This window comes from Cervus elaphus, chromosome 5, assembly GCF_910594005.1.
Source record: "Cervus elaphus chromosome 5, mCerEla1.1, whole genome shotgun sequence".
Taxonomy (NCBI): Eukaryota; Metazoa; Chordata; class Mammalia; order Artiodactyla; family Cervidae; genus Cervus; species Cervus elaphus.
Window position 1 is genome coordinate 114514841 of NC_057819.1, and position 20755 is coordinate 114535595.

The 20755-nt window shown below is 55.5% G+C and overlaps 1 protein-coding gene across 1 annotated transcript; it reads right to left on the bottom strand.

The window, feature by feature from the left end:
- Positions 1-1329: 1329 nt before the first annotated feature.
- On the bottom strand, positions 1330-18790 carry KCNH4 (potassium voltage-gated channel subfamily H member 4). Its single transcript, XM_043904621.1, has 17 exons — positions 18386-18790; positions 16269-16502; positions 15804-15950; positions 15546-15670; positions 14463-14706; positions 14000-14157; positions 10858-11065; positions 10225-10419; positions 9588-9787; positions 7502-7751; positions 6705-6937; positions 6011-6049; positions 5460-5812; positions 5096-5202; positions 4375-4448; positions 2436-3139; positions 1330-1544 (listed from the first exon to the last, which is right to left on the bottom strand). The coding sequence occupies exons 1-16, from the start codon at positions 18459-18461 to the stop codon at positions 2744-2746; spliced, it is 3039 nt and encodes a 1012-aa protein (XP_043760556.1). The 5' UTR covers positions 18462-18790; the 3' UTR covers positions 1330-1544; positions 2436-2743.
- Positions 18791-20755: the final 1965 nt, after the last annotated feature.

Below are 20755 nucleotides of genomic sequence, written 5' to 3' on the forward strand. Positions count from 1 at the left end.
GCGTGGACCAGTCTTCAGCATTCGCTAGCCCAGAGAAGTCTCTCGGCGCTTTAAGGCCAAGTCAGTTCTGGTAGCCCGGCTGTTAGGGACTTTCTGAGATGGGAAGATGATGGAATCGTTATCAGAAGGGCTCTCTGGAGGGTACTGGGTGGAGAGAGCTCTATTGCCCAGCTGTTAACCAGGATGCTTCGCCTTTGGCTCAACCCCAACCTCCGCCTCTGCCCTGCCTCTCCCCTCCCCAACCAGAACCTCCTCTGTTCTCTGATGCCAAATACAGAACCGGATCACTTCTGCCTTAGCTCTCCCCATCCTTCCATAAATGCAGATTGGAACCACTTCTGTTTGCCCCACTTTGCCCTTCATATGGATCAGCACTATTTCTGTTTTTTCTGTTCCTGTGGTGTGCTTCAGTCTGTGGGGTTGCAGAGTCAGACATGGACACGACTTAGTGACTGAACAACAACACAGTATGAATTAGGACCATTTCTGCTTCTGCCCCCACCCCCCCCCCCCACCCCCCCCCCCCCCCCCCCCCCCCCCCCCCCCGCCACAGACACCTCAGCACAAACCAGTATCTCTTCTACTTCTGCATCCCATCCCCAGGGACACTACTCAGAAACTGTATGGAATCCAAGCTCACCCCAGAGACAGCCATGGGCATCGTTCCTATGCTACCAGCCAACACCAATCACACTTTGGAACCTGAGCTGGAGAATCGACCTGGCAACCTCTCTGGGACAACCTGCCACAAAACTGCCCACATCTAGTTCCAACTGGTCACCAGGGTGCCTTTTTCTAACAGCATCCATAACACCCACCCCTGCAGTGATCATCAAAGTAGTGAAAACTCAGAAGGAGGAGCAAGCTTAGGAGAGCAGAGGGGATGGGGCAGAATGGGATTCCTAGCAGGTTCTTGATTGGTGACAAGTGTTTCCTCCAGACCCTGCTGTACCTTGCCTGCAAGAAGGACAGGATCAGTTACTGTAGGATTGGTGGGGAGTCCCTTGGGCCACCTTTCCAGGGCTGGAGGTGTACCTGAGTCAGGGCTCTGTCCCTCCCACACACTGTCTGAATCTGTGGCTCTGACCAGGTTGGGGGGAGGGTGGGTATAACGGGCCCATAGTGACTCATTAAGGTTTCTGCCTCATCCCAGGGGCTCCTGGTGGCGTGAATGTGGTGCCAAGTGGATTGGTTGGCACCTTTGCCCTCCTAGAGACAGTAACAGGGCCCTGGGGTACTGTGTGGGAGTGACTATCATGTAGGCTCCTCCAAAGCCCTGGAGCTATCACACCAGCCCCCAGAAACAGCCAGAGCCAGCAACTACAAAAATAAAAGAGTTTATTTCCTATCCAAAAGTGAGCCCAGGGTGGTGGGTGGTTAGGAGAACTGGAAACCAGGGTGCATGTTCAAGAAGGCCCTGAGTGAGACCATGTTGGAAGGGGGAGAACAGGCATGGCTGAGGTCTAGGGGTGGGGGAAGGGAAGGAGTGCTGCTGGGACTGTTTCAGGTTGCTGGTAGCAGAAGAGACCACTTTCAGCGTCGGCCTGCAGAGAGACATAAACAGAGATGTGGACAGGCCCCAGGCCCAGGGGTAGAAATAGACATTACTTGACCTGAAAAGGACCCACTGGGGCAAAGGAACCTGGAAGCACACTATAAGGCAGGGATTACAACCTCAGATACCAACAGAGATCAGATAAAGAATTCAAAGGAGGGAAGCCAGCTAGGTGTCAGGAAATGATCTAGGAACCTGGGAATCGCAAAGACGTGGAGGATGCAGGCCTCATCCAAAGAGGACAGCTCCCCCTCCCCCCCCCCCAACTAATTATTGCCAGGTGCAATGTTGGTCCAGAATTGCCAGATCTCTGTAATTTGTTTAGAGAAGCTGGAATATCTGGATTTTTTTTTTGCTGTGCTGGGTCTTAGTTGCAGCCTGTGGGGTCCAGTTCCCTGGCCAGGGATTGAACGAACAAGGGTCCCCTGCATTGGGAGTGCGGAGTCTTAACCACTGGACTGCCAGGGAAGTTCCCAGAATATCTGGATTTTTATGTGAACTTTCCTGATTTTTAATATGGCAACTCATTTGTATTTTGAAAAAAAAAAATGCTGTGGGAATCAAAGAATACATATCTAGGGTCATTGGTTCATTTCCTATGTGGGCTGTGGGGGAAAGGGAGCCCCTCCACCTTGGGCTGGTGGTTGGAAGCCTAAGAAGTCTTGGGTTACTCAAATGCCAGTCAGGGGACTTCCCAGTGGTTAGGACTCCCGTCTCCAGCAGAGACCTGGGGGCTGGGACAAAAGACCTCACAGTATCACTAGCTATCTCCGCACTGGAGTCTCTTGCTGTAGACACCAAGATCCTGCCTGCTCTTTCCTCAGTCTTCATTTCCTAGGCTGGATCTGGGGCCCTTCCCCTACCCCACCCCCATCTCTACCTGCCTCCAGGTCCTGGGGAGAAAGCCAGACATCTCATCTGCCCAGCTTAATGGGCACTGCGGTCCATCTCATGCCTGTTGGGTTCCATGGCCTCAGATGGCTCCCCTCACAGAGGAGAATAGAGGAAGGTTTGGGAAAAGGGAAGAGTCACAAGTGACCAGACTTGGTTAAAAAAGGTCAGAGAATCCAGAGCCAACCAGACCCGCTGGTGGCTGCTGACCCAAGGCAGGAGGCCAAGGGGCCCAGCCCCTCCCTGGATGGCAGGCAGCAGCACCCACCCCAGACAGGCCTGGGCCCATGGCCAGTGTCAGTGGATCGTGTCTGACCTGGACCGAAAGCTGTGCCTCATGAGGCTTGAGTTTGGAGGCGGGGCCTCTGGCACTGGGGAGGGTCCCAGAGGGTCAGGCTCGGAGGGGTAGGGGGACCGTACAGAGGGTCTCAGGCCAGGGGGGGCAGCCCCCATCTCTGCTGTCCCCACACTGGCCGGGCAGTGGATCTCAGCCCGAGTAGTATCGTGGAGGCCAGGTGGTGGTCCGGACATATAAGGAGAACTGCACGGAGGCCTCTGAGGTGGGCAAGGAGGGTGTGGGGGCCAAGCCGAGACTGTTGGGTGGCCCGGGGGACCCAGTCTGGCCTGCAGCAGGCCCATCATGTGTCGAAGTTCCTGGCTAAGCTGAGACACTTCTCGGTTGAGACGGGAAATCTGTTGAAAACACATCAAATTGTCTCCCAGGTGCCACAACAGTCATCACCCCTCCTACGTGCGCTCCCCTCTCCAGTTTACAAAGTTATTTCATGTCCACTCTGCTCATGGCCACCCTCCGAAAAAGAAGACAGGACAGGGGTTATTTTTGTCTAGATGTAAATACCCCAGCCTCTTTCCAAAAAAGCATTTGGGACGACAGCTATTGCTATTTCCACCCCCTCGCTCCTGCCACGCACACACTTTTATAAGATGTAGAAGAATGTGCTCAAAGAGGCTGCACAACTGTGAAGTGACAGACGCAGGCTTACTCTCAGGTGATACATCACAGGAGCTCAAGTGTCTATTCAGCATTTTTCAAATTTCAGGAACTACAGAATCAACTGAAAAACTTGTCAAAATGCCGATTTCTGGGCCCCACCCCAGATGTTCCAAATTGTGTGAGGCCTAGGAATCCACATTTTAACAGGTTCTCTGGATAATGATGGTCGCTGAAGTTGGGGGACCACTGGTCTAGGAGAACTGCCAGCTTAAGCAGGACCCACCATGAATCCTGCAGAACCAGGACTGGCTCCGCCCCCTGCCCCAGGCCCCGCCCCACCCAGGTGCACCCCTGGGGATGCCTGATGTTTATCAGAACCCAGGGAAGGCCCACTCCCGAGGGCTGGGCCTGGCTGCGCTGTGAATGTGGCTTTGAGATCCCTGAGGGGGAGGTGGAGACTCAGCCTCAGCAAACAGGATCTGGGCTCTTTCCCACCAGGATTCAGATGGGAGGGTCCAGGTCCCCCAGTCTGGGCAGTCCTCGGCCCAGACAGGTTGGGGGGGTGGGGAAGAAGACGGGGAGGGAAGGACTGGAGTATGTGACTTGGTGGGGGTAGGTGGAACGGTCCCTGCAGGAGCAAATCCCTTGTCGGTGGAGAGGCCCTCTTTTTCCGGCCAGACCTCCTGAGTCAGCTGGAAGGCAGGGATGCAGCCTTCCCTGAGTACTTACAACCCGCTAGGGATCAACCGGGTACGTATGTGCCCTCATCTCGTGCATACGAGATGGGAAGAACGATCTCCCCATTTTCAGATGAGGAGATTGAAGTTCAGAATGGTTGTGGGGCTTGCCCAAGGTCACACAGCTAACATGAATATCTGAAATCAGGAGTTTGGCTCCAAACCCTTTACAATGCTGTTCTATGAGGCACATCTCTGATCCCAAGGTTGGAGGAGAGGAACAGGCCCCAACTAACCTCCTGGTTCAGTCTGCAGACCTTTTCCTTCACCTCCTCAGCCTCAGGGGCGGCTTCCTGGCTGGGCGTGGGCCCTGCAGACAGAGTGGGGAGAAGGGGTGTTGGGTGAGTGCAGGGATCTTGAGCCTGCAGCCTGGGCTGGGCCCTCCTGTCACTGGGCACGCGGACAGCAAGGGGAGAGGATGCTCTGAGGTCAGGATGATGGGAAACCCAAGCTCCTCAGGCTGGTTTTGAGGCCATATCACTTCCCCAACTGCTCCCCACGTCCCACCCACCTCCCACCCACCCCCAGCTCTAGGCACGAAGTTTCTCTTTGGAGTCTGAACACAACCATTCTTCTGGTCATGCCTATGTGCCTTTCACCAACTGCCTTGTTCCGCAACTCAAACTCCTACCCACCCTTTAAGGCCCACCTCAAGTGTCCCCTCCTCTAAGAAGGAGGCTTAGAGGCTCCCTCCTGTCCCTCCTAGGAGCCCCGCTCTTGTCTCGGTCACAGCTCTTAGCACTCTGCTCTGGAACCATGCGTCTGAGAACACAGGTATTGCCTCCATTAGACTGGGCATTTGCTAAGTGTGGGCCAGGCCTGGTTCATCTGTATGTTGCTAGTAGAGCACCTGGAAGCTGGCAGGCCCTTACTATATGTGGGATGGATGGATGGATGGATGGATGGATGGATGGATGGATGCGTGACTGTGAGTTGAAGTCCACTGTTGGCCCTTACCTGTAGGAGAGGCCTGCGAGCGAGATCTAGGGTGCTCAGGCCTCCTGCTGAACCGGAACGTAGGGGCCTCTGCCGTGCTGCCAGAGTCCTCAATACCATCCACTATCCTGGGATGGAGGCAGTGGTCATCAGTCCCGCGGGCAGAGAGTAAGGGCCAGAGCAGGGCAGAGCAGGCAGAGGGTGAAAGGGGCTGCAGCACCAGGGAGCTGGGGAGGAGCAGCCGTCACAGAGGGGTGGGGTTGCAAGCTGTGGTGGATCAGGAAGGGCGGGGTGGAGCACTGGTCAGAATGCCAGGGACGGAGCCCAGAGAAGGTTCTGGAAGCCAGCAGGGGTATAGGGAAGGCAGGGGAGGCTGGCATCTCACCGGGGACTGAGGTCCGGAGGTCCAAAGGTTCCCAGTGGGGGAATGAGAAGCTGGGGGGGCTTCCAGGCAGCAGAGCCCCTGGGGGGGCCATGAGGGGAGGGGCTGTGGCCCCGGCCAGCCAGGGCAGGGGAAGGGGCTGGGGACAGGGAAGGAGAGGAGACAAGGGCTGAGAAAGGGGGCAGCTCCTCCCCCAAGAGGCTGACCAGGGAGCCCCGGGGCCGCGCTGGGCTGAGGTTGGGCAGCAGGAGGGGCCGCCGGGGCCTGGGACCACCGCCAGGCTCGGCCCCAGCCTCGGCCTCTGTGATGGATGGCTGGGTCTTGTCTGAGGAGGAACCCAGGCTCTCCGAGCGCGGCTGTGGACAGAGGACGCAGCTGATGTCACAGGGCACTCAACAACAGGCCCCTTCAGTGAACAACAGCCTCCACCGGCATTGCTGCTCCCCATCCCCTCTCCCTTCACCCTGCAGCAGAGCAGTCAAGGAAAGGTGCCCCCCGCCACGCCCCCGCCTCTCTGCACGTGACTTCAACCCTACCCAGGAAGGATACGGTACCTGGGAGAGGCGAGGGGATCGGGAAAAGCGGCAGAGGCCCTGCAGGGACACAGGGGGGTTCCGGCTGACTCACACCTCCCCACTCCCCCAGTGCAGCACCTCCTAGTCCCGCCCATCAGAGTGGTGGGGTTGGAGAATGTTAGGCCTTTTTGTGGAACTGAGTCAGAGATACCCCCAACTCCGACTCAGACAACTCCTGAGTGGCAACATAAGCCTGAAAAGCAGTAAAAGATCAAGGTCTAGGGTGAAAACTACAGATTTGGCCCAGAGCCTAAACCAAAAATGGGCCCGGGAAACACTTGGTGAGTGGAGCAGAGAAGCCCCAGGGGAGGAGACCCAGTCCAAAGGAGGAGGGAATTGATGGAGGAGGAGCACGCAGAGGGGATTGTTTTTAAAGTGGGGGTCCCTTGAGGAGTCTAGAGTGAGCAGAAGGGGGACCAACAGGAGGTGAGTCAGTTGAGTTGGAAGTAGAGTTGGTGAGAGATGGTCCATGGGGTTGGATGATGGTCCATGATGAGTAGGGTCAGTGGGTTGAAGATGTTAAGTATGGTGGGGCAATGGAAGGGGTGCCCAGGGTTGAGAGATGATGTTTTCAGGGTGGAAGGAATTCAGGAGACTCTCTCTGGGGCTGGGGGAGGGTCTAGTTTGAAGGAGGTGACCTCGGAGGAGGTAGAGGCCATAGGGGTCTACATACATTGGTCTCAGAGCCGTGGCGCAGGTTGAAGGTGAGGTCCCGGGGCAGGCCAGCCCGGAAGGCAGCTCCATACTCAGGATAGAGCCTCAGGACCTCGGCCAGCCCTTGGCTGCTCAGTTGCTGCAGGCCACAGTAGGTGAGTGCCTTCACGTCAGCACTGGTCTTCAGCACGCAGCTTGGAGCTGTGCCTGACCCAGGCTCGGGGATATCTGCCCCAATCAGGTCTCCTTTTCCTGTGGGTGAGGGATAGGGACAGTCAGCTAGGGCAGAGGGACCCAGATGATATTAGTGGATGTGAGGGATGGCCAGTGTGTTTGAAGGATGGTTGAAGGTGGGTCAGTCAATGGAATTGGAGGAAATAATCAATAGAGTTGGCAGGTCGGTGGAGAATGGCTGGTGAAGTTGGGAGACAGTCAGTTGGGGGCGTCAGTAAGGCTGGAGGAACAATCCATGGAATTGGGTGATCAATACAGAACGGCCAGAGGGGTCAGTTAAAGGGTAGAGAGTCAGTGGAGTTGAGAGTTGATGGGTCAGGGGTGTTGGGAGATGGTATGGTGGGAGAATTGATTTGGGGGAACAGTCACTGGGGAAGGGTTGATGGGTTCAGGGATGGCCAATGGGATGAGGTAAGGGTCTGAGGGGAATGATCAAAAGGGGATGGTGGGAGGTGCTGGGACTGAGAGACAGAGTACTCCTTTGCCAGAACACCAGCTATCCAGTCCCTAGATTCCTGGCCCCTCCCCAGGCCTCTGGGGGAAGGTTCCCGGGTATGGAGAAGGTAGAGGCAGGACCCTCACCCAGGATGGCCAGCACCATGTTGTCGCGGAGCACCTCCAGCGAGCCAGAGCAGACATAGTAGTGCGCCTGCAGGGCGTCCCCGCGGCGCAGCAGGTATTCGCCAGGAGCACAGAATGAGGTCTTGATGTGTAGGGAGAGAGCCCGCAGACAGCCCCTGCTCGCTGCTCCAAACAGCGGCAGCTGCAGGATCTCCCGATTCAGGTGCATAGCAATATCAGCTCTCAGCTCGTCTGGGAAGTCACGCAGTAACTGCATAAGGGGCATAGGTCATTTTGGTCATTCCCCCGACAGCAGCTACTTGAGCTCTACAGATGTGTTGAGCTGTGTTCAAGGACAGAGCTCAAATTACCCATTTCTGACCTTCAGGGAGACTTCTTTGTGTCTCATCTCAGTTTGACCTCCCAACCCAAGTCATGGGGCAGAGACTAGCTCTTCTGTCTGTCCACTGCCCATGGCTACACACACTGGTCACGCACACACATCCTAGTGACTCAACCCCATGTATGCACAGACCATCCCTGGTGGGTCAGCCTTCAAGCCAGGAGATTAGAAGTCAGCTCTGCAAAGTCCCTGTGGACTCTAGACAAACCCTTTTCTCTCTCTAGGCCTCAGTGTCCACATCTGTAAAATGCAGGGTTACACTAGACCTTGGATATTAGCAGTGACCTCTTGGGGGCTGAACTTAATGCTCATGGTTCCACCCTCATCTCCTGGAGCCCCTTGGCCACTCAAGCTTGCTGACCTCTCCCTTTTTCTTTTTTTTTTTTGACGTCTCCCTTTTGTTCCACTTACTTCCTTCAGGCTCCTCTTCCTCAGCCAACCTACTTCCTCAGCTTTCTTCTTACTTTGTACTCTCTCCCTGCATCATAGCGACCAGCTCCACGACTTACCCGCCCCTCCCCTTGAGTCTGGAGCCCTACCTCCGGGTCCAGACCTGTGTGTTCTGGACACATGGGGCAGCCTCCACCTGGATTCCCCACAGGCACAACACCCTCATCATGGCCCAACCCTGACCTCTCAGTTTCACCCCTAAATCCAATCTTCCCTGGGTAATGCCTCCATCCCACCCTTTGGCCGAAGCCAGAAACCCGGGAATCCCTTTGAGCTTCTTTCCTGCAACCAGCTGATCACCAATCCCCAGGGTCCTGCTCTCGGAAATACCTCCTGGGGGACTTTCCTGGTGGTCCAGTGGATAGGACGTCACACTCTCAATGCAGGGGGCCAGGGTTCGACTCCCTGGTGGGGGAACAAGATCCCACATGCCACAACTAAGCCCGCAAGCACTCCTACCCCACCACGACTTCAGAGCCCATGCACTTCGAGTAGAGAAGCCTGTGGACCACAATAAAGACCCAGTGCAGCCAAAATAATTTAAAAAAAGACTTTCTGGATCTGCGGGTTACTCCCGAGCCTAAAAATGTGGTAGGACAAAATCTAAATCCAAGGCCATCCCTGAGTTGGGCCTGCCCCGCTCCCAAGACCCTCTCTTCACCCCTCTGCCGCTCCTCCCTCCGCAGTGCTCACACGCCCTTTCCTGAAAGCTCGCTGAACTACTTTCAGTTCCCTGAACTTGCTCTGCTCTTTGACATCAGTAGTTCCAGACCTGTGTTCCTACTGCTCTTTCTGCCTGGAATGGCCTTCTGGTAGCAGGCCAGTTTCCTTCTTAACGTTCATGATGTTCACTTTTCTGTGCCACCTCCCCTGACACTTCGAGTTTCAGACACAGTGATGGCGCTGCTGCACCCACTCTCTCCAGTAGAGTCCCATTCACTGCATAACTCTTTGTTTACCAGGCTGTCTGCCTCACCAGGCTGCTGTCTCCCCCAGGGTAAGGGCTGGGGGTAATCGTCCCCAGGACCCCTGTGTCCAGCGCAGAGGCTGGCCGCAAGCAGACACTCGACCATGGCATTAATCACGTGTAAAGCAAAGGGATGTGAACTCCGGTAGGTGTGTGTCCTTGTGAACATCATTTCGTTTCCCTGCAACCCATTTGCTTCCATCCCAAACCCTGAGAGGCCGCGACCCCATTCCCCGCTCCTGCATCTCTGCGCCGCAGGTACAGGGCGCCCTCCCGCCACGCACTACCTCGTTGGCGTCAATGCCGCTGTTGACCGCCCACGTGGTCTGGAAGTACTCGAGCATGCGCTGCTTGAGTGGCCGCGGTAGGCGGTGCACGCGGATGAAGTCCTTGAGGTCCTTCATGCGGCTGTGGTAGAGCGAGCGGCGCGAGTACATGCGCTGGATGATGGCCGTCACGTTCCCGAACACCACGGCGTGCATCAGCGCTGTGGCGCGCAGCGGGCAGTCAGGGGCGGCCACCCCTCCGGCCTCCACCCACCGCCCCCCCCTCCACGGCGAGCCCCCTGCCCTGGACCGGTCTCTGGGCTCCTGGGGAGGGGCAGGAGAGCCAGAGAGCTCCTGAGCGCCTACCTGATGCCAGGTTCTGGGTTTGGGGCAGGGAATAGCAGGTGGTCCTGAGACGGGTCACACCTGATGCTTCTCTCATGCCCCACCCCATTAGGGCATGAACTTGGGCTTCCCATCCCTTTCGCAAGCAACCCTCCGGTTTGTGGCCGTTCCCCCCAAGGCCAGCAGGTAGTAGGTGCTGAGCAAACATCTATGAACGAATGTCCTCCCAGTGTCTGGTCGTGGGTGGACACCTTGCCTTCTCTGGGCCTCAGTTTCCCCATCTGCACGCTGGGCTTGGCAGGCCCCGCCTCACCGCCTATGAGCATGGTGCAGATGGAGAAGATCTTCTCGGCGTCCGTGTTGGCGCACACGTTGCCGAAGCCCACGCTCGTGAGGCTACTCAGCGTGAAGTAGAGCGCGGCGATGTAGGCGCTGCGCCGCGACGGGCCGCCTGCTGAGCCGTTGACATAGGGCACCTCCAGCCGCTTGCCCAGCTCGTGCAACCAGCCTAGCGGGTGGAGGGATGCAAGGAGCCCCGGCTGCGCCAGCAGTGGAGAATGGGGTTTCCCTGAGCTGCCTGCACTTGACCTTGGGTGAGGGGAGTATTTACAGAGGTGAGGGGAGGTTTGCACAGGAAATGTGAGGAGCAGCCGGCGTCTGGGCCTCCCCGCCCTGAAGTGGTTACGGTTGCAGCTCAAGGCTACCGGCTCCCTACACTGATGACTGTTTAGGGGCCCCTTCCACTCTCTGGGGGTTTATTAAGTGCTTCCTATGCACAGGGAGCTGGGACTTGATCGTCTATTTAATTGCATGCTTATGGATGCAATCCATAAGGGATGGAGGGATGGAGAAATATGGAGTGGGGCTGGGGGTGTCAGCTTGGGGGCCTGCCTGGACAGGGCAGGTGAAGAGGTAGTTGGTGAAAGCCTGGGGGTCAGTGGCTCACCGATGTCCCAGAGCAGCGGGTCGTTGGCCTCCATCTCCCGGCGCCCGATGACATACCAGACGCAGGCCATCCAGTGGGCAAGGAGCGCAAAGACCGACATGAGCAGTGTGAGCACCACGGCGCTGCACTGCGAGTACCGCTCCAGCTTCTGCAGCAGTCTCAGTAGCCGCAGCAGCCTCACCGTCTTCAGCAGGTGCACCAGAGATGTCTGTGGAGTGGGTGCGCCAGGGGAGGCTGTCACCAGGCCCACCAGCGTTCCCCCCTCCCCCAGGTGCCCTGGAGCTAGGGGAGCCTGCCTGGAAGGATCCTTGCTGTGCTAAGGTGACCAGGAAATGCAAGGGGGACAGGATGATACTAAAACTAATCATGGGGACTTCCCTAGCGGTCCACTGGCTAGGACTCTGCACTTCTACTGCAGGGGGCGAGAGGTCAATTCCTGGTCAGGGAACTAAGATTCCACAAGCCATGCAGTGTGGCGACCAATACAAAAGCAGCAACAACACAACCCTGATAATGGCTCACAGCAAGTACTGTGTGTGTCAGGCACTGGGCTAAGTAACTGTAATCCTCATAAAAACAAACTTACGCCTTCAGTCCAATTTTTGTCACCATTCTCAATGCGCAGATGAGTCTACTAAGGTTCAGAGAGGCTGGTGACTTGCTCAAGGTCACAGACCAAGGAAATCATGGAGTTGGGATTCAAATCTGAGTTGACACCAGAGTCCATTTTGTGCTATACTGCCTTTTAGCACCTTGGCTGGTAAAACGGCAAGTCAGAGGCGGAACAACAGACATAATGATCTCTGGTCCTTGCTCAAAGCCCCCAGTGTCTTAGGTACAATCAGCTGTGGACAGGGGAAGGTTTAGGGACCTCATCCCTTATGGATCAGCTGCAGCTGGGATGCTGAGAGAAGGAGAGCAGGGTATTTAGACTGTGAGGCCCCAGCCCTTGCAGGGTTTGGTAGGAGTTGCCGAAGTTAGTCAGGGTCCTGTAAAGGTTAGCTGGTATTAACTATGACTGTTTCGGTTGTGTTTTGATAAGCCCTTCCAGTCTTGGACATGATGAGCAGGTGGGGGCTTATGTTCTTACTGCTCTGGGTGGGACAGCCTGGAGGCTAGGGCTGGGGGCTCTGGGGTAGCACCTGTGGAACTTTGTATGAAGGCCCCTCACTGTCCCTTCAGGGGCTTCCAGGAGCATCCCCCCGTAGCCCTGGCCCTACACAGCTCCTGAGTCACATGCCATTTTCTCTAATTTTAGACAAAGGAGTTGGAAAGGAGGTGACTCTGACGGACCCTTTCCAGAGTTTAGGAGCTTCCCAGGGAGCTCAGTGGTAAAGAATCTGCCCACCGATGCAGGAGACTCGGGCTGGATCCCTTGGTCAGGAAGATCCCCTGGAGAAGGAAATGGCAAGCCATTCCAGTATTCTTGCCTGGAGAATTTCATGGACAGAGGAACCTGGCAGGCTACAGTCCATGGGGTCTCAAAGAGGCAGACACAACTTAGCTACCGAACATGCACTCCAGGGCTTAACGCCTGCCCCTAGCTCTCAGAGCTCCTGACTCCAGCCTTGAGTTCTTCAAGGCTTCCCCTTGTCACCTACCCCTGGGCCTTACTCCCTTGGGGCCCTCTTCTCCTTGATGGACCAGGATGTCTCAGGCCTGGCTCACTTCAAGTCCATGGCTCTGCCAGTGCCTACTTAGCCTCCATCTTTGCTCTGCTTCCCTCTAGCCCCAGCATGGCTCCTCCTCTCCCCTCATGCCAGGCCATCCACTCAGGTACACTGGTTTCCTGGGAAGCAGGGTGGCATGCTGGAAGGAATTCTAGACTGGGAGTCTAGGGACCTAGTTCTAGTCTCTTGCCTGCCATTGCTAGCTGTGTGACTTTCAACAAGCCAGTCAACCTCTCTGAGCCTCTGCATCTACCTCCAAGAAAGAGAGAGAGAAGAATCTGCCCTGAAAGGTTAAGGAGAGGTTCCTACATGATGATGTGTGAAAGAACTTAGTAAACTGTAAAGTGCTCCTGAAGCTACCAGAGAAGGGGGCACTGCCTGGTGGCACAAACCCGGTGGGGGTACACTCAGGGGAGGAATGGGGAGCTCCACTTGGAAGGGCCAGACACACCCACATGCACGTGTGTGGGAGCATGCACACACGTGTACACAGCCAGGAGAAGAGGCCCACAGCCCGTTGGCGGCTAGTTAAATCCGGCTGCGTGTAGGTGGTTTCCCGCTATAGCTGAGTGTGGCAGGCAGAGGAGCACACGGGGAGACTGCTCTCCACCTCCCCACTCAAGGGGGTCTGGGGACACCGGGGGGGACTCCTTCTCTCTGGGCCATAGAAGACCTAGTATCTGCCGGCTGGGTGCAGAGCTGACCACTGAGGGAGGCTCCAGGCAGTCCTGGGATTCTCTGCCTCCAAGGCCGCCCTGCAGCCTCTACCTCCTCATCTTGGCTTGCTACGTTTCCCCTAAATGTTCCCTCTCCTTGTCTCCTGCCAGCTGGGTCCCATTCTGTCTAGGGTCTAGATCAGCTCTCACCTCCTCCCTCAGGAACCCTTCCCAGACCACGCCAGCCTCTGCCCAACTGCCAAGCTTTGGCTTCCTCACAACAGCCAGATTTCAGATCAGTTTTGTGGGAGCCCGTGTTCCAGCCTGGAATTCCAAGGTCAGTTAGTTCTGCATCCAGCCCCTGCGCAGCACTACCTGGGCCCCGTCTTGCAGTCCATTCACCTCTTCTGTTCCTGCTGTCTACCAGCTTAGCTACCGAGTGGCTGAATCCTTATCCCTCTCCTCCACAGTGACCATGACTTACACAGTGCTTTGCAGACAGCTAAATGCTCATCCGTTGTTTGTTAAATAAAAATGTGAAAAGTGCCGCTCATTTGGCTGCAGACCAATGCCGCCTTGGTAGCCCTAGTTAGCTTTTCATTTGTCTCAGCTTCCCTCAGAGACTGTGAACTGAACTCCCCAAGAAGGCAGACACTCTCAGATCCTTCTTGGTTTCTAGCGCTGGGCTCTGCCCATCACAGATGCCTGGCAAATATTCGCTGATGACTGAGTCTGGGACTGAGGTGGGTCCCTTAATGGGAGATGCTGTGTTGAAGTTCCCAGGCTAGGCTGCAAGGCAGGACAGGGATCACTCACCACGGTGATGTTGAAGACATAAAGCAGGTCAAAAGGTAGAGCAGCAATAAGGTCAACAAAGAACCAGGTGGCTAGGTAGTGGAGGCCAATGGAACGAGGAGCAGAGACCACCTGGCCAGACTGGGACACATAGGTGGTGCGGAAGTTCAGGATGATATCTGGGGATGCAAGAAGCTGTTACGAAGGGACCTTGGCCAAGCTACCTTGGGTAAGACTCAGAATAGTGTTGGAGGCAGGAATGGGGATGATGGATTGAGCTTCAGACTGGTTCTTAAAAGAGGAGAGGTCTAAAGGCTGAAGGCTCCAGGGATCAGGGGCAGGGTTCATGGACCATGAGGACATAAAGACCCAGAAATAGGTGGGCTGTAAATATCTGGGTCCGGCAAACCCAGGATGAAATGAGGCTTGGGTGAGTGGGTCCCTCCAGCCCACCTGCCAGGATACGTGGGGCAGAGGGTCTAACCCAGAATGAAGAGCATCTCCACGGCGATGTCGCTGACAAGGGTGTGTCGGGATGTGATGGGGGTGTCGTCATCACCCGAGAAGCAGACGTTGTAGGGGACAGTGACAGCAACGTAGAAGGTGGCGAGGAGGATGAGGCCGTCCCAGATGGCCTTGGGGACGCTGTAGTGGAGGAGGAGGCAGCGGGACCCCCCCACGGAGGCCACCTTGTATTCGGGCACTGATGGCTTTGGCTCAAACACGTTCTAAGGGGAGAGGGGTGGCGGTTGGGGACACTTGGGGGAAACAGGAGCCAAAGCTGGGGGAGGGAGAGGTAAGGAATGGGGAAAGGGGTGGAGTGGGCACTGCAAGCACACACGGCCACGAGAGGATGTAGAATGTGCAGGAGGTGAGGGTTGACAGCTGACACCTGACACTTTCTTCCTTTGCCAACTTACTGCTCTTTGGAATCAATCATATTTTGTGTGTGTGTGCGTGTGCAAGGGGTATTTCTAAAGTTTGACCTTTACCCTTCTTGAGAAGGTGATTATGACCAGTCAGACAATGCCCTAGCTTGAGGGGTCACTAGCTTCTCCCTCAAGATCCTCTTGGGTTCTAGGAATGCAGTGGAGAATAAGTATATCCCAGGGGGGAGGGGAGGCTGACATGGCATACCCCATCCCCTGTTGCCATAACAGTCTGCTCAGAAGGTTGGAGACCCATGGCTTCATCAGGGTCCTAGGAGTGGTACACAGGGTCAGATGCCAGGCCCCAGTGGGGGCTTTCTCCCTGGGACCACTAACGTGGTTTCATAGCCCCCATGAGGTAACCCTAAGACCCAAACGTGGGTGATGTAGTTGCTGCTAGAGACCCACCTTTGTGGCATCATCAGAGCAGGGAAATGTCAATCACAAGGAGGCAAGGAAGAGGGGGATGAAAGGAGATGTAGGGGAACACGGGATAGAACAGAGAGCCATACATGAGGAATGGCGGACAAAGGAACAAGCGACTGGAGGGAGATTGGGCAGACAGGGAAACGGGGACACAGTAGCAAGGGTGCCTCAGAAATATGTCTGGGAGATGTTGGGGTAGAGATTGGACTCACATTGGTTTTCATGCCTCTCTGGCCCCGGCGGCCAAAGTGGCCGGTCAGTCGGTGTAGGACAGTACGGCTCTGCCTCCTGGCAGATCGAAGTCTTGAGCTGGCTCCCCTCCTGCCAAGGGAGTTTTCTGTTGGGAAGAAGGGTATGGCAGTAAGTGGGGGCACATCCATGAGGCTGAGTAGGGACAGGGCTTGGGTGCCCTTGGGCAAGGGCTTCTGACCATTCATGCCATCTCCCCAGAGTTGCAGACTTGAGGTTACCATGATTACTATCGCCATGGACTCCTGGGGGGCCAAGTCCTGGGCCTCCGCTCTGAGTGATGTCCTTGAAGGAGAAGAGGAAAAGTACGACCTCCCCCATCTCATTCTTGATGGGCATCATGTCCAGGAGGCACCAAAAGGCTGAGCCTGCAGGTGTGGAGAGGTAAGAGGAGGGGGGTGAGCAGCCCATGTCATCTCCTCTCTCATCCCCCTTGGTTCCTGGGCATAATCAAAGGGCTTGGCCAAGGATTAGAGCTGGAAAGAAGCCCAGATATTTTGTCAGCCATCTCCTTCACCTTCCTGATGGGAAAACCATGGCTCAGAGAGGGTCAGGGATACACTCAATGTCACACGGTCAGCTTGTGGCAGTGTGGGGACCAGCAAGCAGGTTTCCGCTGTCTCAAGTGGACTCTGGGTAAGGCCTGGGGTCTGGGCAGGACGGCAGGGCAGGCTAGATCCCCTCACCATCCTTTCGGTAGAAGCAGATTTCAGCGCGGTGCTCCTGATGGCCCTCCAGAGCCTTGTGCAGCCTCTGCAGGGCTGGCTCACTGGTCTCTGGACCATAGAGGAAGCGGCAGCTGCAGGTTTTCTGCATGACCTCGGTACGGCCGTAGCCTGTGAGCTCGCAGAAGCCGTCGGAACAGTAGACAATGGGAAAGCCCCGTGGGCCCTGGGCGTTAGCCAGCAGGAAGTTGCTGTCTGTGGGAAGAAGGGGTTAAGGTCAGGCCAAGGCCAGGAGGGGAGCTCAGTTTCCAGGTGAGCCATACCTCCCCCAAGCTGAGGTCAGAGTTCCTAGAGACAGGAGCTTCCCAGGTTTCCGTGGGATTCCTGGATCCCCTTTGGGATGTCCTGAAATGAGAGTAAGAAGAGATAGAGCAAAAGGACAAGGACTTAAGGGTGGCCTGGAACTGGGACAGGGTAGTCTAGGGGGTTGGAAAAGGAACTCCAAGAGGTCATGACTTCTGCCTTGAAGCTGATGAGCTATTGCTGTAGGCGGCAGCACAGCATGGTGAATAAGGGCATGGGCTCCAGCACCCCATCCCTGCCACTTGCTGACTGTGTAACTTTGAGCAAGTTAATGAACTCCCCTGTGCCTCAGCTTCCTTATCTGAAAAGTGAGGGATTATATATCTTCCTCAAAAGTTTTGGTGTGAGTTACATAGGTTACCTGGGAAGAGCAAATCCTGGCACATAGTGAATGTTACACTGAGAAGGTGAAATGATGCCCCACATTTGCCCAGCTTTCAAAGCACAATCCATAGCTGCTATCCTGGATAAGGGAGAGATTCTGGCATTATCACACCCATTTTATAGATAGGAAACCAAAAAGCAGAGGTTATCCAAACTCACAGAGTTTATTATCCAGTCTCCTTTGTGGAGGGAGGAAGACAGTGATGAGTAGCATCCTCATTCCCTGCCTTCCAGGAAAAGTCCTCTTTTTAGCATCCCTTAGCTAAGATCAGGGGGTCTGTCCCAGTTCTCAGAGTTTGACAGGCTTGAGCAATGAAGTTGTGGCTCCAGCAAACCCAGCAACAAAACCTGAGCTGGCTCCCCTCCAGTTCCACTGGGTGGGAGGCCTCAGGGGGGCTCGGTAGGCCATCTAGGGACAGTCTCAGCTGAAGGAAGGGATCTGAGAAGAAACCAGTCCTGGGGTGCTAGGAGGGTTGAATGTCTGGGGATGGAGCGGCTGGTGGGGATACTGAAGGTGCCTGGGAGGTGCTGGGCCCTGGGCAAGCAGCCTCCTTCTTCCATCCCAGGTCCGTTGCCCGGGTGATAGGCACTATGGAAACAAGGGAGGTGTGTGTGGGGGCAGGGTGGGGAGGCGGCTAGGGCTCCGGCGGCTAGGTTTCCGCCCTCAGGTACCGCTCCCCCCACCTTCCAGATTTCAGCCTGGGTGTCCGAACCGGGCAAGGGGAGATCGTTCAGTTCCAAAGTAGGAAAAGGGAATGGCGGGAGAAGAGGAGGGGAAGCAGGATGGTGGCTGTCCAAGGTGCTGAACCTGGAACTCAAGCTCGGTTGGGAGGGCAGGCAGTTCTCCGTTACACAGACCATCCCCTGCCTTCCTGCCATACCTCCCCCAGACAGGGACGCGCTACAATTTGGGGGTGCGTGACCTTAATCCAAGCTAGGTCCTGCAAAAGTCTGACCTTTTCTATGTCTCTCTTTCTCTTTTTTTTCTGGGGGAAGGAGATGCTGCAGTCTTTGGGGAGCAGACCCCAAAGCATCTGGCCACTTCGTCCCACCTCCGCGTCTTGGATACTCCCGTACACGCCCCCAGCAGAGCCCTGCCCGAGAGTGGGCGGCTCTCAAGGACTCCTCTGCTTTGCCGCACAAAGAACCTTTCCTGCCTCCAGTCACACACCCCCAACCTTGGCTGCCCGAACTCTTGGTCCTCTCCCCGTCTCCCCTCCCAGGGCGCTCCCAGTCCTGTTCCTTTACTGCGGCTCTGGGAGTTCCTAGACCCTCCTAGCCCATTCTCCTCGCCTTGGGTCTTTCTCATCACATCCAGGAGACCCACGCGAGGGCCAAAGGAGACTTAACCTCTAGCTCGAACCCTCAGCTCCAGCCTCCACCCCACTCACGCGTGCCGTCGAAGCGGGTGGCGATGGTGTCCAGGAAGGTGTTCTGCGGGGCCAGCAACCCCTTCATGACCGGCATGGCCTCGGGGCGCAGATTCCAGGCGCAGCGCTGGGGGCGTTCAGCGCGGCCGGGCCGGAGGGGGCGCGCTGCCGGCGGGGCCGGGGCGCCCCATGCGCCCGCCTGCCTCTTCCCCTCCCTCTCGGCGCCGCCGCCGCCGCCGCCGCCGCCTCTCTGTTCCAAACCCAGTAGCTTTCCGCTTGTCTCGGCGCCGCCTCGGTCCCCCCACCTCCCCACGGGCCAGGTTCTTTCCCTAGGGCTCTCCCGGAGCCCGCCACGTGGCCCCGCACGGGGAGGGGCCGCCAGCGACACCCTCACTCCGCTCCGCTGCCCTCCTCCGGGTGGGGAGCGGCCCACGCGTGTCTCTCCCGCAGAGAATTTGGGACACGCCCACCCGAGGCCGGAGAGCCAAGGGATGGGGCGGGGCTTGAATGATAGACACGCCCATCTTCCAGGGTGGCCACGCCCCCACGCGTGTTTCCCTGGCGGCTCCTTGTGTCTCCTCCCCTCGGGTTCCCCCGCTAGCCGCCCACGCTGGGACTCGTGTCTGGTCCACAGTGCCGCCTGCTGGAGTTGGGATATCTCGCAGCAATCTCAGCTTCCTGCGCTCCAGTATGAGACAGCAGAGTTAAAGAGGTTAGTTTTGCCGGTGGAGGATCGATGAGAGGGCAGGAAACTCAAATGCTAGAATACTTAACCGTCACCTGTGTCTTAGTTTGCATAGAGCACCCTGGCGAACTCTGCCTCTAACCTCAGCAGGATGGATGAAAAGAGCTCTGGAGTCCACTGGGTAGAAATCCCAGCTCTGCTGCTTACTAATTGTGTGACTCAGCCTCCAGCAGCATCACTTTCTTCACCTGTCAAATGGAGCTAATAATTTTTACCTCGTATGGTTGTGTGAATTTAATAGCATAATGCATATCGTTGGCACACAGTGTGTTGGAGAGCAATTGTCTCCTTATTCACCCCCTCTTCCTATCATTCTGATTTAACCCTCCTTCTCTTTGCAACCATTCAAGTGGAAGAGAGGTTGGAGGTAAATTTGGGGCTGAGAAATTGGTTTCAAGGTGAGCAGTCAGTTTGTAAATCCCCAAAGTGCACCGGTGGACTTTGTTTTCCATCTTCCCCCAAACGAAACCAGTGCAGCAAGAAGGACCCAGGTAAGACCAGACACGGGACTTTTTTCACTATGGAAGCAGAAAATTACTGTGGCATCTGAGTGTGGTGGCTTAGGGTGGCTGCTTCCTGGGGGAAAAAAAAAAAAAAAAAAACAGCTAAAGCCAGTGACAAAGGGAAGATGGGCTGGGGAGAGGGCAGGCCAGTGCTCCTCACCCTCACCCCAAGTCTGAGCTGGGCATTATTTGGGACATTATATGCTAAAAAGTGCCACATCTTTCTGTATCTCTACTTTTGGGTTTTAGTTTCTTAGGGCTGCTTTATTTATTTATTTTTGTTTTGGGAATAAACCTTATATTTTATTTTATTTATATTTTAATAAACCTTATATTTAATAACAGGCTTATATTAACAAGGAAGTTGTAAATATAATATAGAGAGTTCTTATATCAGTTCAAATCAGTCACTCTCTTAGGGCTGCTTTAACAAAGTACCACAAGCTGGGTGACTTAAACAACAGAAATCTGTTGTTTTTGTTCTGGAGGCTGAAAGTCTAAGACCAAAATGGTTGCAGGGTTGGCTCCTTTTGAAGGCTGTGGGGGAATATTTGTTGCATGCCTGTTTTCTAGCCTCTGGTGGCTTATTGGCACTTCTTGGCTTGTAGATGCATCGCCCATCTCTGCCTTCATGTTCACATGGATTCTCCTTGTGTGCATTTGTGTCCAAATCCCTTTATATAAGGACACGTCATATTGGATTAGAGGCTCACCCTACTCCCATATGATAGAATTTTTTTCCCCCAGTGTGACTGAATTTTAACTAATTTCATCCTCAAAGACTCTATTTCCAAATAAGGCCATGTTCTGAAGTGCTGGGGGTTAGGACTTCAAATGTAAATGGAGAAGGGGGAGGGGTTGCACAATTCAACTTGTCACAGGTGTGTTCCGTTTAAATTGCTGGAAAAATCTTGCCTCATCCCTGCTTAAGAACTTCTCCTGACTCTCAGCTACCTACAGAATCAAGTGCAAAGCCTGATGATCTGTGAGGGCTTTCACAATCTGGGCTGCACAAAGCCTAACCGCCTCCCCTTCAGTGCCTCACCACCACCCCAAACGCCCTATCCCACACTGTAGCCCTCCGGAAGATTCCTGTTGAACCTCATATTCCCTGCCTCTTCGGCGGGCGCGGCTCCCTCCTTC